Source organism: Salvelinus namaycush, chromosome 10, assembly GCF_016432855.1.
Source record: "Salvelinus namaycush isolate Seneca chromosome 10, SaNama_1.0, whole genome shotgun sequence".
In the NCBI taxonomy this organism is placed as follows: Eukaryota; Metazoa; Chordata; class Actinopteri; order Salmoniformes; family Salmonidae; genus Salvelinus; species Salvelinus namaycush.
In genome coordinates, this window is record NC_052316.1 from 17,487,064 (window position 1) to 17,502,090 (window position 15,027).

Here is a 15,027-nt window from a genome sequence, read left to right on the forward strand (position 1 = left end):
CTGGAGCGGGATCGATTTGGAGGTGGAGGGTCGTCGTGGTCTGGGGTGGTGTGTCACAGCATCATCGGACTGAGCTTGTTGTCATTGCAGGCAATCTCAATGCTGTGCGTTACAGGGAAGACATTCTCCTCCCTCATGTGGTACCCTTCCTGCGGGCTCATCCTGACATGACCCTCCAGCATTACAATGCCACCAGCCATACTGTTCGTTTTGTGCGTGATTTCCTGCAAGACAGGAATGTCAGTGTTCTGCCATTGTCAGCAAAGAGCCCGGATCTCAATCCCATTGAGCACTTCTGGGACCTGTTGGATCGGAGGGTGAGGGCTAGGGCCACCCCCCAGAAATGTCCGGGAACTTGCAGGTGCCTTGGTGGAAGAGTGGGGTAACATCTCACAGCAAGAACTGGCAAATCTGGTGCAGTCCATGAGGAGGAGATGCACTGCAGTACTTAATGCAGCTGGTGGCCACACCAGATACTGACTGTTACTTTTGATTTTGACCCCCCTTTGTTCAGGGACACATTATTCCATTTCTGTTAGTCACATGTCTGTGGAACTTGTTCAGTTTATGTCTCAGTTGTTGAATCTCATGTTCATTCAAATATTTACACATGTTAAGTTTTCTGAAAATAAATGCAGTTGACAGTGAGAGGACGTTTCTTTTTTTGCTAAATTTATATATATATATATATATAGATAGTACCAGTCAAAAGTTTGAACACACCTACTCATTCCAGGTTTATTGATTTTTTAAAAACTATTTTCTACATTGTAGAATAATAGTGAAGACATCAAAACTCTGAAATAACACACAGTTATTGGTACTGTATATATATATATATATAAAACTGTGATATATAAAACAGCGTGCTTCTACACCTGCATTGCTTGCTGTTTGGGGTTTTAGGCTGGGTTTCTGTACACCACTTTGATATATCAGCTGATGTAAGAAGGGCTATATAAATACATTTGATTTGATTTAAATAAATTTGATTTGATACAAAATGTCTGGAACTTCTCTGTGACAATGCTGTAGATTCCTATACTTCCAGCAGAGGGCAGCAAAGGTAAGCTATTTGGGACTGTTGGCAGTGGTGCATTGAGTGAGGGAACAATCTGTGGCGCCAATGACAGCCAAACCAAAGCTAGAAAGAGAAGCAGATGTAGATAGATATTTTTTGATATTTTTTAAAATGTTACCTTCATTTAACCAAGTAAGTCAGTTAAGAACAAATTCTTATTTACAATGACGGCCTACACCGGCCAAATCCTGACTACGCTGGGCCAATTGTGCACCGCCCTATGGGACTCCCAATCATGGCTGGTTGTGATACAGCCTGGAATCGAATGGGGTCTGTAGTGATGCCTCAAGCACTGTGATGCAGTGCCTTAGACCGCTGTGCCACTCAGGATCCCCAAATCGCTGATCATGTCACTGTTCATACAGCCTAGCTATACTGGAAATATAGAAATACAACATGACATTTTTATACAGAGTGCATCAATTTCATTAACTGGGAAATGTAATTTCAATTCAATTAAATTTCAAATAATGAATATTTTTACAATTCTAAGTCAATTCGATTTAAAATTGTCCAAACAGTCCAATTTCAATTCAATTCCAATTTCATGATTTGAAGATTTTGAAATTCAAATTGAATTCACTCTAAATCCTCCACTTCATGAGTGAATTCAATATTTTAATTTGAATTTTTTATTAAATTGTAATTGACTCAAACCATGGTTAGCACCCTAAATCCAAATAAGATATTAGGATATACACCAAGCATACATAAACTGACCAGGTGAATCCAGGTGAAAGCTATGATCCCTTATTGATGTCAGTTGTTAAACCCACTTCAATCAGTGTAGATGAAGGAGCAACTCAATATTAGGAAGGTGTTCCTGTTTTGTTCACTCAGTGTATTCTGGGAATTTAAATGCATTTTCTCCTGTGCTGCAGATCGAGAATAATAATTATGTGCCAGGCACCTGCACAAAGTGCAGAGGGATGATGATTAAATCATTTTTGCCATTAGCAAGTTTACAAAACCTTAGCAATAACTGCTCTTCCAAAAGATACAATGTACTGCTGTTATAATCAAATTCACATTTTACAAATATTTTAAGAACAGCGTAATCTTCGCTTAGTTTCTGATCCTATTCTAATTTATCTGCAGAAAGCAAATGATGTCAGCCTTGTGATTTGGGCAATGAATGCCCTCTAGCACATCCTGGCTCTGTTCCATTGTGACCTCTCTTCTAGCATCCAAGGTCTCTGTTACATTAGCATTTTCCTGCATATCTGAGACTGGGTCCTGATGAGAAACACTGTCACTGCTGGTCACCAAGCTTCCCACTGCTTCCACAAAATAGGAAACTGATCTGATACACTGCACGCTTGTCCTTCCTAAATTATTTGGAGAGCACAGAAAGGGCGAATCTCTGCGCCAGGCAAAATGTGTCGGCTATGAATTAAATTACTGGCTATTACCAGTTAGGATAATTAGACTTAGACTAATCCACATAAAATCTGCTACAATATGAACAACCACAATAGCTTTTAAAGATTACAAAATGTATGACCTCTGATGTATATGTCTATCAATCGATACAGTATGAACACTTGTCTTTGGATGAAGTCATCAGACAATGACGAATTAACAAAGATTATATAGCAAGTTATTCAGAAAATGAGACAACAAATCTGTACACCCAACAACAACCATACAGTATATACAAAACATTTTGTACACCTTTTCACATGTCAGAGGGGGTGCAGTCTGAGGGCAGGTGTATACTATTCACTGAATACACCAGAACGAGGATATCTGAACCCATAGGAAATTGTGTGAGTGATCACTCACCTGTACACAAGGTTTCTATATTTTTCACTTTGTCATTCATGGTACTTTACATAACAAATCCATTTTAAAAAATGAACTAGTCAAATGTGTAGCAGCATTTCATGCTTTTGAATAACAGATGAGGTTGGAAGTATCCTGTAACGTAGTTTGCATTAGAAGTCCTACAGTACGGTGCCCATGGTTATAGCTTGGCAGTGTAGTATACAGTATAGACTACTGTTGAGTATCAATGTCAGCTATCTACTGTATGCAAGAACCCTACCTGTGTGGTATTGTGGTCGCTGGATCTCAAATCCACTATAGTGGGAGAATAGATTCAAATTATATAAATTACAAGTCCTCCTATGGGAAAACAAATAATATCATCTGTTTAAATGAGTATTGGCATTCAGCGAGCACCCTGTGATTATGTATTCAGGAGTGAGGAGGGAGGGTGCACTGCAGAGAGACCAGTGGAGCTGTGCAGGGGTCATGTCAATAGGATTTTGGGACATCTTTAACTATCATCCAGACTCTTCTGCACAAGATAGACCAATACACAAATAGCAATTGAGAAAAATCGGACTGTACCAAATCAATTTACTTTTTTGTTGTTGATACAGCCATTTACAGATAAAAAAAACAAAGTCTTAGTAATCTGTCTTGGATGAACCTAGTGAGTTGATTTCTGAACTGACAGGGATCAGTATCAAAAAGTCAGAAGTTATTCTGTCCCCGTTTAAGTCTACAAGTAAACAGAGCGGCCCATTTTCTGTCTCAAATCATCTTCATGTTGAACTTACGGGCCCCTCCCTGTCCGCCACTGGCAGCAGGGCCATCTACCTTTCTGAAGGAGTACTCTACTGAGAAGTTATTCTTGTGCTGCCCCCGGCCCCGGCTCCATGCGAACAGCATCAGGAAACAGAAGACCACCACCCCAAGGAACAAGCAACACCCCATGGCTGTGGATATCAGGATTGTCTTGAGGTCCAAGGTGAACTTGAGGAAGACCTTGGTGTCATTCAGATTGGTCTCGTTGAGGTCACCTGTGTAGTATGTGCGGTTGGCCATGAGCGCTGCGTCCAGAGGCAGCGCGCTCACGGTCAGCGTGGCAAAGTAGGTGGCGTTACCCCCGGCATTGCTGGCGATGCAGATGTAGGTGCCGCTGTCGGTCACCTGGGCGTAGCGGATCTCCAGCGTTCCCTCAGGTAGGACGATGACACGTCCAGTGCTCTTGGTAGTGATCCGACGGCGCTGGGGAGATACCCAGAAGATGATAGGTGTGGGCTCTCCCTCCGCCCGGCACACAAAGGACACTACCTGGCCCTCCCTGGCAGTCACAGGCTGCAGCTTCCTGTTGCGTATCTTGGGCTTCTGGCAGGTAAAGTGGTCAAAGAGGGCAGAGTCTGAGAAGGCGCTGAGGGCCCTGCCCTGCACCTCCATGGGTCCCGCACACACTGGGGACTTCCCTTCAAAGTTGAGGGTCTTCCTGCGCTGGAGGATCCAGAGCAGGCGGCAGTCGCAGGACAGAGGGTTCGCATCCACACGCAGCGTCTCCAGGGTGTTGACGGACTGGAAGGCGCCCTCCTCCAGGGTTACCAGGGCGTTAGTGGACAGGTTGAGCAGGCGGATCTGCCGAAGGCCGCCGAGGGCGTACGGCTGCACCGTCATCAGGTTGGTGTTGACCAGGTGCAGCTCCTTCAGCCGGACCAGGTCCCTAAGGGCCCAGGACTCCAGCACTGAGATGGGATTGTAGGAGAGATTGAGGCTGGTGAGGTGGGCCAGGCTGCGTAGGGCGGCTGTGGGCACAGAGGTGATGTTAGTGTTGGTGATGGACAGCCAAGACAGGTTGAGGCCCTGGAGGCTGTGGGGGGAGATGTGTTCCAGGAAGGGCCAATGGTCGATCTCCAGACCCCGCAGCCCCCCCAGTTTACGGAAGTTCTGGTCATCCAGGGAGGAGATGCTGAGGTAGCGCAGGCGCAGAGTGACCAGGCTGCGAAGGTAGGAGAGAGACTGGCTGGAGATGGAGGTCAGGTTGCACCTCTCAATGGTGAGCTGCCTCAGACCCACCAGGCCCAGGAATGCCTTGTTGGAGATGTAGACCAGGTCGTTGTCGCCAACCTCCAGGTTCCTCAGGCTCTTTAGGTCCTGGAAGGTGAAGTCCAACAGGATGACGATCTTGTTCCCACTCAGGTCTAGTGTGGTAAGGTTTGTGAGGTGTGAGAAGGCGCCCATGGGGACCAGTTTGAGCTGGTTCCCCCTCAGCGACAGCACCCTCAGGTTCTGCAAGCTAGAGAAGGCGTTGGGCTCCAGGACACTGATGATGTTCTCACTCAGGTCTAGCTCCTCCAGCCGAGGGTAGGAGAGGAGGTCGCCATGCTCCACCCAGCGAAGCATGTTCCCACTCATGTCCAGCAGGCGTGTGTCCGAGGAGATGCTGTCGGGGAGGGCAGACAGGCGCTTGCCTTGGCAGGCCACAGACTTGAGCTTGGCCATGCACTCACAGCGCTGGGGACAGCCTTGGCTCTGAGTGGAGGCCACAGTAGTCATCAGCAGCAGGAGCAGGCCAGGCCACCCCATGCCTGGACCGGCCGCCATGCCCCCGCTCTACCTCCGCACCACTGTGGCTGGATCAGTGCACCAGACACCTGTCGACAGGGAGAGAGAAAGAGAGAGGGGAGAGAGAGACAGATACAAATGAGTGCATCTCTATTCCCTCCAACAGCTGTGATCAGACACTGTAAATGAGTAAAATTACTATTACAGACTTTAATTACCTCTTTAATTAGCTAGTGCTCTGAGCCAGAGTCTCAGAGGATTACACACCATGGGAAACCTGGCCTAAGTTTCCAGTAAATTATTATTCTGTTTCGAGGCACGACCCCAGAAGATAATGAGTGAGAAGTAATTTACTCATTATGAGTAGGTGAGAAACTGGCGTGATCTAAACATGAGTCTGTCTCACCGACTCCTATTGTGCCCTGTTTGTCATGCTCCAACATCAACCACACCGCTGGGCAGAAAATCTAGTGTTCAATCCGGGAGTGAAAATGACTCTTTAGTGTAGCTCTCAGGCAAGATCATACATCATACAAGGCTATGGCCCAGCGCACAACACTATAATACTTCCATTACATCTCCACATTGTCTCTCTGAGTCTTGAGAGAACTCTGCCTGGATCTCATATAACAGACCATCAGAGCGTTAATCCTTTCCTAAATACATCCTTTTCTCCAATTTACCAGGACAATACCTGTGACATGAAACATCCCAGGAATAACTATTGTTATTTACTGCTGCTCTTTAATCATTTGTTATTCTTATCTCTTACTTTTTTGTAGGTATTTTCTTAATACTGCATTGTTGGTTAAGGGCTTGTAAGTAAGCCTTTCACTGTAAGGTCAACACCTGTTGTATTTGGCGCATGTAACAAATAACATTTGATTTGATTTGATAACGTGTTCCATAACATAATATTCATTGAATGTTGGGCTTACAGAGGAGTAAATGTATTAAAAACCCATGAGACCTGTCAATCCCATTAGTTTATGCATGAGGAAGTCCCAGAGCCATGTGCTGTGTGTCACCTGAGCACACAGATACTCTACTTACTACAGGCCATAAATGAACACAGTGAAATAATGAACCGAGTAGCAGATGTATGCCTGAGTATGTTTAAACATAGCAACACCCATGAAATATGCACTCAACACACAGTGCTATAAATGTATGAATCAATTATAGACGGAAATGTTTTTACAGTTCCAGTGTAATGTAATGTCATTTGGGGGGGGTTATTAGTAAGAATTCAGTGAACTCTAACACTGAGTTAGAGTCTCCTCACCTCTGACACAATGTCATATGCACACACCCAACCCCCTCACACACACCACAGGGAGAAGATCAGAGAGGACCAGTGACACTCGAGAGGAAACAAAAAATGTCTGATGATTTTCAACTCCCACAAGCTTGTAACGATTTTCGTCGTCAGATGAAGAGTAGTCGGACCAAAGCGCAGCGTGGTAAGTGTTCATGTTAATTTATTAAAACAGAACACTAAACAAAATAACAAAGAGAATGAAACGAAACAGTCCTGTCTGGTACAGACACAAAGACAGAAAACAACTACCCACAAAACACAGATGGGCAAAGGCTACCTAAGTATGGTTCTCAATCACAGACAACGATAGACAGCTGCCTCTGATTGAGAACCACAACCGGCCTAACACACAGAAATAGAAAATATAGAACACAAAACATAGAATGCCCACCCCAACTCACGCCCTGACCAAACCAAAATAAGGTCAGGGCGTGACAAAGCTGCTGTTTCAGATTACTTAAATCATTATTTTCATGTTCCTAAGATTTACACGCTCTAATTTCAAATTATCTCAAGACGTAGAGAATAAGTATACCCATTAGTCAACCTGTCAGCCTAAAACTGATCATTTATTCTGATCGGTTTAAAGGGATAAATGTGTTTGTACAGTAGACTATAGCTTTGAAGAGACACAGGAAATAGTTTCAGATTACAGTAATCCTCAAAAGCATGTGAACAAAACAATGAGTATAGTAGGACATATTTAGGGCAGCAGTTTGCAAATGCTATCTTGCCAGGCTAAATTATTTTTGGCAGGCTCGGAGGTCCTTTGATTTTCTTTCCTCGGCAACAGAACTTAGAGGCACATCGCTGCCCAAACCAAGTCATCCCAACAAAGCGCTCGGACTCAACCCTGGTTCAAAATAATCCACTTCTCATATATGTTATTGTCATTTCAGCTGAGTAAGAATTCTCCCACCTATAGAGCCCCTCCACAGAGCACCCCTCCCAAAAGTCAAGAGTAAATAAACTCACAGGTCACATGATCATACCTCCTTTGACCCCATATCTGGTGGCACTAACAAGCCCCCACCGACCAGCACATGGACCGACCCTGTACTGTTGTTCTGTAGCAGGTGGTGAGTGTGGGTTCTTACAGGACAATTAGCTCCAACACAGGAGGACTGAGCTGGGAGAGTCAGCTGGTGTGTCCGTCAGGGCTGGTCCCTGCAAGTGTCTCTTACAGAGCAGGTGTCAATTGTTAGAGTGAGGGGGAGTTGTTAGTGCTGTCTTGGGACGTGATTAATGGACTGGCTATAACTTCTCCAACTGTCCACACAACACATACCAATTGCCATTTAAATGTTACTGCCTCGTCTTGGGAAGCCCATACACTATGTGTAATTGTGAATTAATAAATGAATGAGGTCCTTTACAGCAAAAGAAGATTATGGTGTACTTGTCTTGTTAGCATATCTTTCTGTGTATTTACATGGTCCAAGAACATATGTTTTGCTCTGTGAGCAGAACCTTTGAAGTTTCCAAATTCATCAAATTTAAGCTGCACTGGTATGAACAATGGGAGTCTAATATCATATGTCAATCCTCCAAACGTGGGTCGATGTAAAAACTAATGAATAAGATATGAAATCATTGCACTCATAGGGGGCACACGGCCAAGACTGATAGTTCTCCCATTTCTCCTACAGGGACCATACTATACAGTGCCAGCCAGATAAACACAGACAGTGGAGTGGGTGGACACAGTGACCCTGAACTCATCACTTCTCTGACCGGAGCCCAATTACCCAGCAGCCACTGGAAACACCCAGAGAGACTCCAGCAAAGTGTGACTTCTCAGCTCCAAAGTACCGAGCACAGGTTAGCAACAGAGACAGATTTAGAATATGGAGTGGGTTGTGTAGCGCAGGGGCAGGGCCCACTGTGACTGTGATGTTGCCCCCAACACCGTTCCCACCTCAGCCTCAGTTCTTTGCTTCTCCTTGTTCACCTGTGTTTGCGTAATGGCTATTAGTGGACAAAATGGATGGCAAATTAAGCAAATGTGCTGATTAGACGAGCTGTTTCCCAAACAATGTCTGTCCGTCCTTTCTTTCTGATACCAATTCATAGTTATGGAGTGTGAAGCCTCCACATTTTGAAACATGACAGATATTAAGAGAGGATCCGAGAGAGATGGGGCACTGCGGAAGCTCTGCCAAATCAAGCACATTACTCACCATGGATCAGTGAGTCCACTGTAATATAATGTAATGTTATGCAGCATCAAACCTCTCCACAGGAGAACTGAGGTAGTTGTTTATGTTACTATGGACTCTCATCCTTGACTACAGTAGGTATTCCGAAAAAATAACAGGAAATTATTTCAGAAAAAAAATTCACCCCACTCAATATCTCACACCTAACATAACAAGGTTTAATGGGATCAATGTAGTTCAATCCCTGAAACAAAGTTATTTCTCTGAATATCTCTCTCATACATCAGCAACTGTGCCACTGGGTTGAATTGACTTGGTGTGTATAATCCGGGGAGTTGCCAGAGTGATGATGATGATAATGTGTAGGCTGCGTAGCGGTAGCTAGGGAGAGGTGTGGGTGTGTGTAGCGCTCTTCAGCAGGCAGCACATCATCATCTAATCTCTCCAGTGTTTCAACTGCAAGTGATGGACTTGCATCGATTTCAGCTCCACCACCATGAACACTCACACTTTACATAAGCATGTCCTCCTCAGTCTGAAACAGCACTCATCTATGAGGTACCATCAGTAGCAGTAACACCAAAGATATTTATAACTAACCCAAGATAGTTCACCTGTGTCGTTTACAGTGGGAGCAAATTAAGCATAGTGGGCAGCACAAAGCCAAGCACGAGCTAGAGAGATCATATTGATGAATTGTGACATGTATTTGCATATTTCCATACTTCCCTCTAGGAAGTGTGCATGTGCACAAACTCAAGTTGACCTTGCACTCCGACACATAGCAATTATTTTAAAATTTAGCAAAGCGTCAAGTCTATGAAACATTGTGCACTGTGTTCGTAACAGATTCTAGTTTGGAGAACAGATAATGTATTGAGATCAAATGTTTCATTGATGAGAAAATTAGCAGAACGTTGGCCCAGTTACACTTAGGACCATCCTCTCCCACTACCCGCGACTGGACTTCCTCTCACTAGCATATTTGGTGGTGAGAAAACATTCCAAATGGATGCTTCAGTTTTATAGCGACTGTGACGTGTCTGGGTTACCCCTTCTGTTTGTGGTAATACCCAGCCAGCATGGCGAAGCCCTGGGGCACCTGGCATAACAGGCCAGCCTGAAGATTGATTCTCCGGGTGGGCTCTATTCCCCAGAATGCCACCTCGTAGCCCCATGATAGATCACTTCTGCACAACCAGCCTGGGCCCTGGGCCCCCCACAGCAGGCAAGGACACCCTTCCACCACTGGAGGACAGCAAGCCAGGGGCGGTCTGGGGGCCCAATGTGGACAGTATGGTGACATGGCAGGTCGGGGCAAGATGGAAGTGGAGGTAAATAGCAAAATCACGTAAGTGTGTTTTTGTCCTCAGGCGATATGCAAAGTAGTGTTACTGATGTCTGCTCGCTCATGGATGTCATCTCATTATGTTCATGTGTCTTCAGGGTTTATAGAGGTACAGCTTTCTATTAAAATCATCAGGGATGACTTTCAATCATGTGGAGAAACCCAATGGCACACAGAGGACGGAGGTAAGACTTTATCCAACATGCATATTTGATGACGAAGAAACGGTGGGGGCTTATAAGTGAGGGGTTCACAAAACAGCCGCTGAATAATTGAAAAAAAATCACTTTCCAGTCATGACCCACTGACACAGAGACAGTGACCTTACCTGGCTCATTAGACCCCCATAGACCCCCACCACTACCACCGCTGACACACAACAGATTATAGATGGGTGGATATGGATACTGTATGGATACTAGATCCATAGACAAGACAATGGTCCAGACCAGCCCCTTCACCAGCAACCAGGTGTTGGCTTTCCAATAAGGCCTGGGACTGAGGTTAGACCATAGTGTCATATGGATATATTCTTATCAGTCTTTTCCTCCATTTCAATGTTATTTACAATCAGAATATTGTGTAGACGATGATGTTTACATTGACTATAAATGGGTATAGTTGCAGTAGGCCTACCTCATTGTTGGGTGGCAAAGGGTAAGCTGACATTTTGAAAGGGCAGCATTGACAGCGTATCGCTCTGAGGTAAAACTGGGATAACGTGAGGTCCTTGACAAACACTTCCAAAACAATCTATCCCTCTAAGCAAAGTCAGTTCGAGCTAACACCATAGTTGTTGCTCAAAAGAACATTAAGTTACAGTAAATGTCACTCTCCAATGACCCACACTCCGTCACCGTAATGCTACATGACATATCCTCTCGAGTCACACATCATTTCACTCCAAAATGACTCAAAACAATAAACATTTTCTCTCATGCAATAAAGGGTGTGTTCGTAAATTGCCTTCATAGTGTCAGAGGGTGCTCTGGGCCATTTATAAATTCAGAGGGTTGAGACACTTGTGGCTGTGCTCTCCAGATGTGGGTGTAGGCAGGCGGGGTGAGTAACATTGCAGTCAGTGACAGAGGGTCGTATAGAGACAGAGGACTGGGCTTTGGTACAGTAAATAAGTCAGCCATGTGTGGCACCCGAGGCATGTGGGCGCCGCCGCCGGCAGTAGGACTCTAAAATAAACATCCTCTTCTTAAAGCCCCAAGAGTCTGTCAACCCTCTCTGGGGACAGGCCCAGACCTGTTACACAACATCAACACAGATACAGAGATGGAGGGAGGACGACGTGCTGATAGTGCAACCATACATCCTCATCAGAGGAAAAACAAGTAGTAGACTATACGAAATAATGGGGATATACAGTGGGGAGAACAAGTATTTGATACACTGCCGATTTTTTAGGTTTTCCTACTTACAAAGCATGTAGAGGTCTGTAATTTTTATCATAGGTACACTTCAACTGTGAGAGACGGAATCTAAAACAAAAATCCAGAAAATCACAATGTATGATTTTTAAGTAATTAATTTGCATTTTATTGCATGACATAAGTATTTGATACATCAGAAAAGCAGAACTTAATATTTGGTACAGAAACCTTTGTTTGCAATTACAGAGATCATACGTCAAATCAAAATCAAATCAAATTTTATTTGTCACATACACATGGTTAGCAGATGTTAATGCGAGTGTAGCGAAATGCTTGTGCTTCTAGTTCCGACAACGCAGTAATAACCAACGAGTAATCTAACCTAACAATTCCACAACTACTACCTTATACACACAAGTGTAAAGGGATAAAGAATATGTACATAAAGATATATGAATGAGTGATGGTACAGAACGGCATAGGCAAGATGCAGTAGATGGTATAGAGTACAGTATATACATATGAGATGAGTAATGTAGGGTATGTAAACATAAAGTGGCATAGTTTAAAGTGGCTAGTGATACATGTATTACATAAAGATGGCAAGATGCAGTAGATGATATAGAGTACAGTATATACATGTACATATGAGATGAGTAATGTAGGGTATGTAAACATTATATTAAGTGGCATTGTTTAAAGTGGCTAGTGGTACATTTTTACATAATTTCCATCAATTCCCATTATTAAAGTGGCTGGAGTTGAGTCAGTATGTTGGCAGCGGCCACTAAATGTTAGTGGTGGCTGTTTAACAGTCTGATGGCCTTGAGATAGAAGCTGTTTTTCAGTCTCTCGGTCCCTGCTTTGATGCACCTGTACTGACCTCGCCTTCTGGATGATAGCGGGGTGAACAGGCAGTGGCTTGGGTGGTTGTTGTCCTTGATGATCTTTATGGCCTTCCTGTGACATCGGGTGGTGTAGGTGTCCTGGAGGGCAGGTAGTTTGCCCCCGGTGATGCGTTGTGCAGACCTCACTACCCTCTGGAGAACCTTACGGTTGTGGGCGGAGCAGTTGCCGTACCAGGCGGTGATACAGCCCGACAGGATGCTCTCGATTGTGCATCTGTAAAAGTTTGTGAGTGCTTTTGGTGACAAGCCGAATTTCTTCAGCCTCCTGAGGTTGAAGAGGCGCTGCTGCGCCTTCTTCACAACGCTATCTGTGTGGGTGGACCAATTCAGTTTGTCTGTGATGTGTACACCGAGGAACTTAAAACTTTCCACCTTCTCCACTACTGTCCCGTCGATGTGGATAGGGGGGTGCTCCCTCTGCTGTTTCCTGAAGTCCACAATCATCTCCTTTGTTTTGTTGATGTTGAGTGTGAGGTTATTTTCCTGACACCACACTCCGAGGGCCCTCACCTCCTCCCTGTAGGCCGTCTCGTCGTTGTTGGTAATCAAGCCTACCACTGTAGTGTCGTCCGCAAACTTGATGATTGAGTTGGAGGCGTGCATGGCCACGCAGTCGTGGGTGAACAGGGAGTACAGGAGAGGGCTCAGAACGCACCCTTGTGGGGCCCCGGTGTTGAGGATCAGCGGGGTGGAGATGTTGTTACCTACCCTCACCACCTGGGGGCGCCCCGTCAGGAAGTCCAGGACCCAGTTGCACAGGGCGGGGTCGAGACCCAGGGTCTCGAGCTTGATGACGAGTTTGGAGGGTACTATGGTGTTAAATGCTGAGCTGTAGTCGATGAACAGCATTCTCACATAGGTATTCCTCTTGTCCAGATGGGTTAGGGCAGTGTGCAGTGTGGTTGCGATTGCGTCGTCTGTGGACCTATTGGGTCGGTAAGCAAATTGGAGTGGGTCTAGGGTGTCAGGTAGGGTGGAGGTGATATGGTCCTTGACTAGTCTCTCAAAGCACTTCATGATGACGGAAGTGAGTGCTACGGGGCGGTAGTCGTTTAGCTCAGTTACCTTAGCTTTCTTGCGAACAGGAACAATGGTGGCCCTCTTGAAGCATGTGGAAACAGCAGACTGGGATAAGGATTGATTGAATATGTCCTTAAACACACCAGCCAGCTGGTCTGCGCATGCTCTGAGGACGCGGCTGGGAATGCCGTCTGGGCCTGCAGCCTTGCGAGGGTTAACACGTTTAAATGTTTTACTCACCTCGGCTGCAGTGAAGGAGAGCCCGCAGGTTTTGGTAGCGGGCCGTGTCAGTGGCACTGTATTGTCCTCAAAGCGAGCAAAAAAGTTATTTAGTCTGTCTGGGAGCAAGACATCCTGGTCCGCGACGGGGCTGGTTTTCTTTTTGTAATCCGTGATTGACTGTAGACCCTGCCACATACCTCTTGTGTCTGAGCTGTTGAATTGCGACTCTACTTTGTCTCTATACTGGGACTTAGCTTGTTTGATTGCCTTGCGGAGGGAATAGCTACACTGTTTGTATTCGGTCATGTTTCCGGTCACCTTGCCCTGGTTAAAAGCAGTGGTTCGCGGTTTCAGTTTCACGCGAATGCTGCCATCAATCCACGGTTTCTGGTTTGGGAATGTTTTAATCGTTGCTGTGGGTACGACATCGTCAATGCACTTTCTAGTGAACTCGCTCACCGAATCAGCATATTCGTCAATGTTGTTGTTGGACGCAATGCGGAACATATCCCAATCCACGTGATCGAAGCAGTCTTGAAGCGTGCAATCAGAATGGTCGGACCAGCGTTGAACAGACCTAAGCTCGGGAGCTTGCTGTTTTAGTTTCTGTTTGTAGGCTGGAAGCAACAAAATGGAGTCGTGGTCAGCTTTTCCGAAAGGAGGGCGGGGGAGGGCCTTATATGCGTCGCGGAAGTTAGTATAACAATGATCCAAGGTTTTACCAGCCCTGGTAGCACAATCGATATGCTGATAGAATTTAGGGAGTTTTGTTTTCAGATTAGCCTTGTTAAAATCCCCAGCTACGATGAATGCAGCCTCAGGGTGTGTGGTTTCCAGTTTACAAAGAGTCAGATAAAGTTCGTTCAGGGCCAGGGCCATCGATGTGTCTGCTTGGGGGGGAATATATACGGCTGTGATTATAATCGAAGAGAATTCCCTTGGTAGATAATGCGGTCGACATTTGATTGTGAGGAATTCTAAATCTGGTGAACAGAATGACTTGAGTTCCTGTATGTTGTTATGATCACACCACGTCTCGTTGATCATAAGGCATATACCCCCGCCCCTCTTCTTACCAGAAAGATGTTTGTTTCTGTCGGCGCGATGCGTGAAGAAACCAGCTGGCTGCACCGACTCCGTTAGCGTCTCTCGAGTGAGCCATGTTTCCGTGAAGCAAAGAACGTTACAATCCCTGATGTCTCTCGGGAATGTTACCCGTGCTCGGATTTCATCAACCTTATTGTCAAGAGACTGGACATTGGC

At 45.2% G+C, this 15,027-nt stretch overlaps 1 protein-coding gene across 1 annotated transcript; it reads right to left on the reverse strand.

Annotated features, from left to right (window-relative positions):
- Positions 1 to 3,622: 3,622 nt before the first annotated feature.
- LOC120055197 (leucine-rich repeat and immunoglobulin-like domain-containing nogo receptor-interacting protein 3) lies at positions 3,623 to 5,443 on the reverse strand. The gene has a single exon (XM_039003119.1). The coding sequence runs from the start codon at positions 5,441 to 5,443 to the stop codon at positions 3,623 to 3,625; it is 1,821 nt and encodes a 606-aa protein (XP_038859047.1).
- Positions 5,444 to 15,027: the final 9,584 nt, after the last annotated feature.

Bases quoted from the DNA above. Each gene is read 5' to 3' on its own strand.
- LOC120055197 (XM_039003119.1), bottom strand. From the start codon at position 5,443: ATGGCGGCCGGTCCAGGCATGGGGTGGCCTGGCCTGCTCCTGCTGCTG.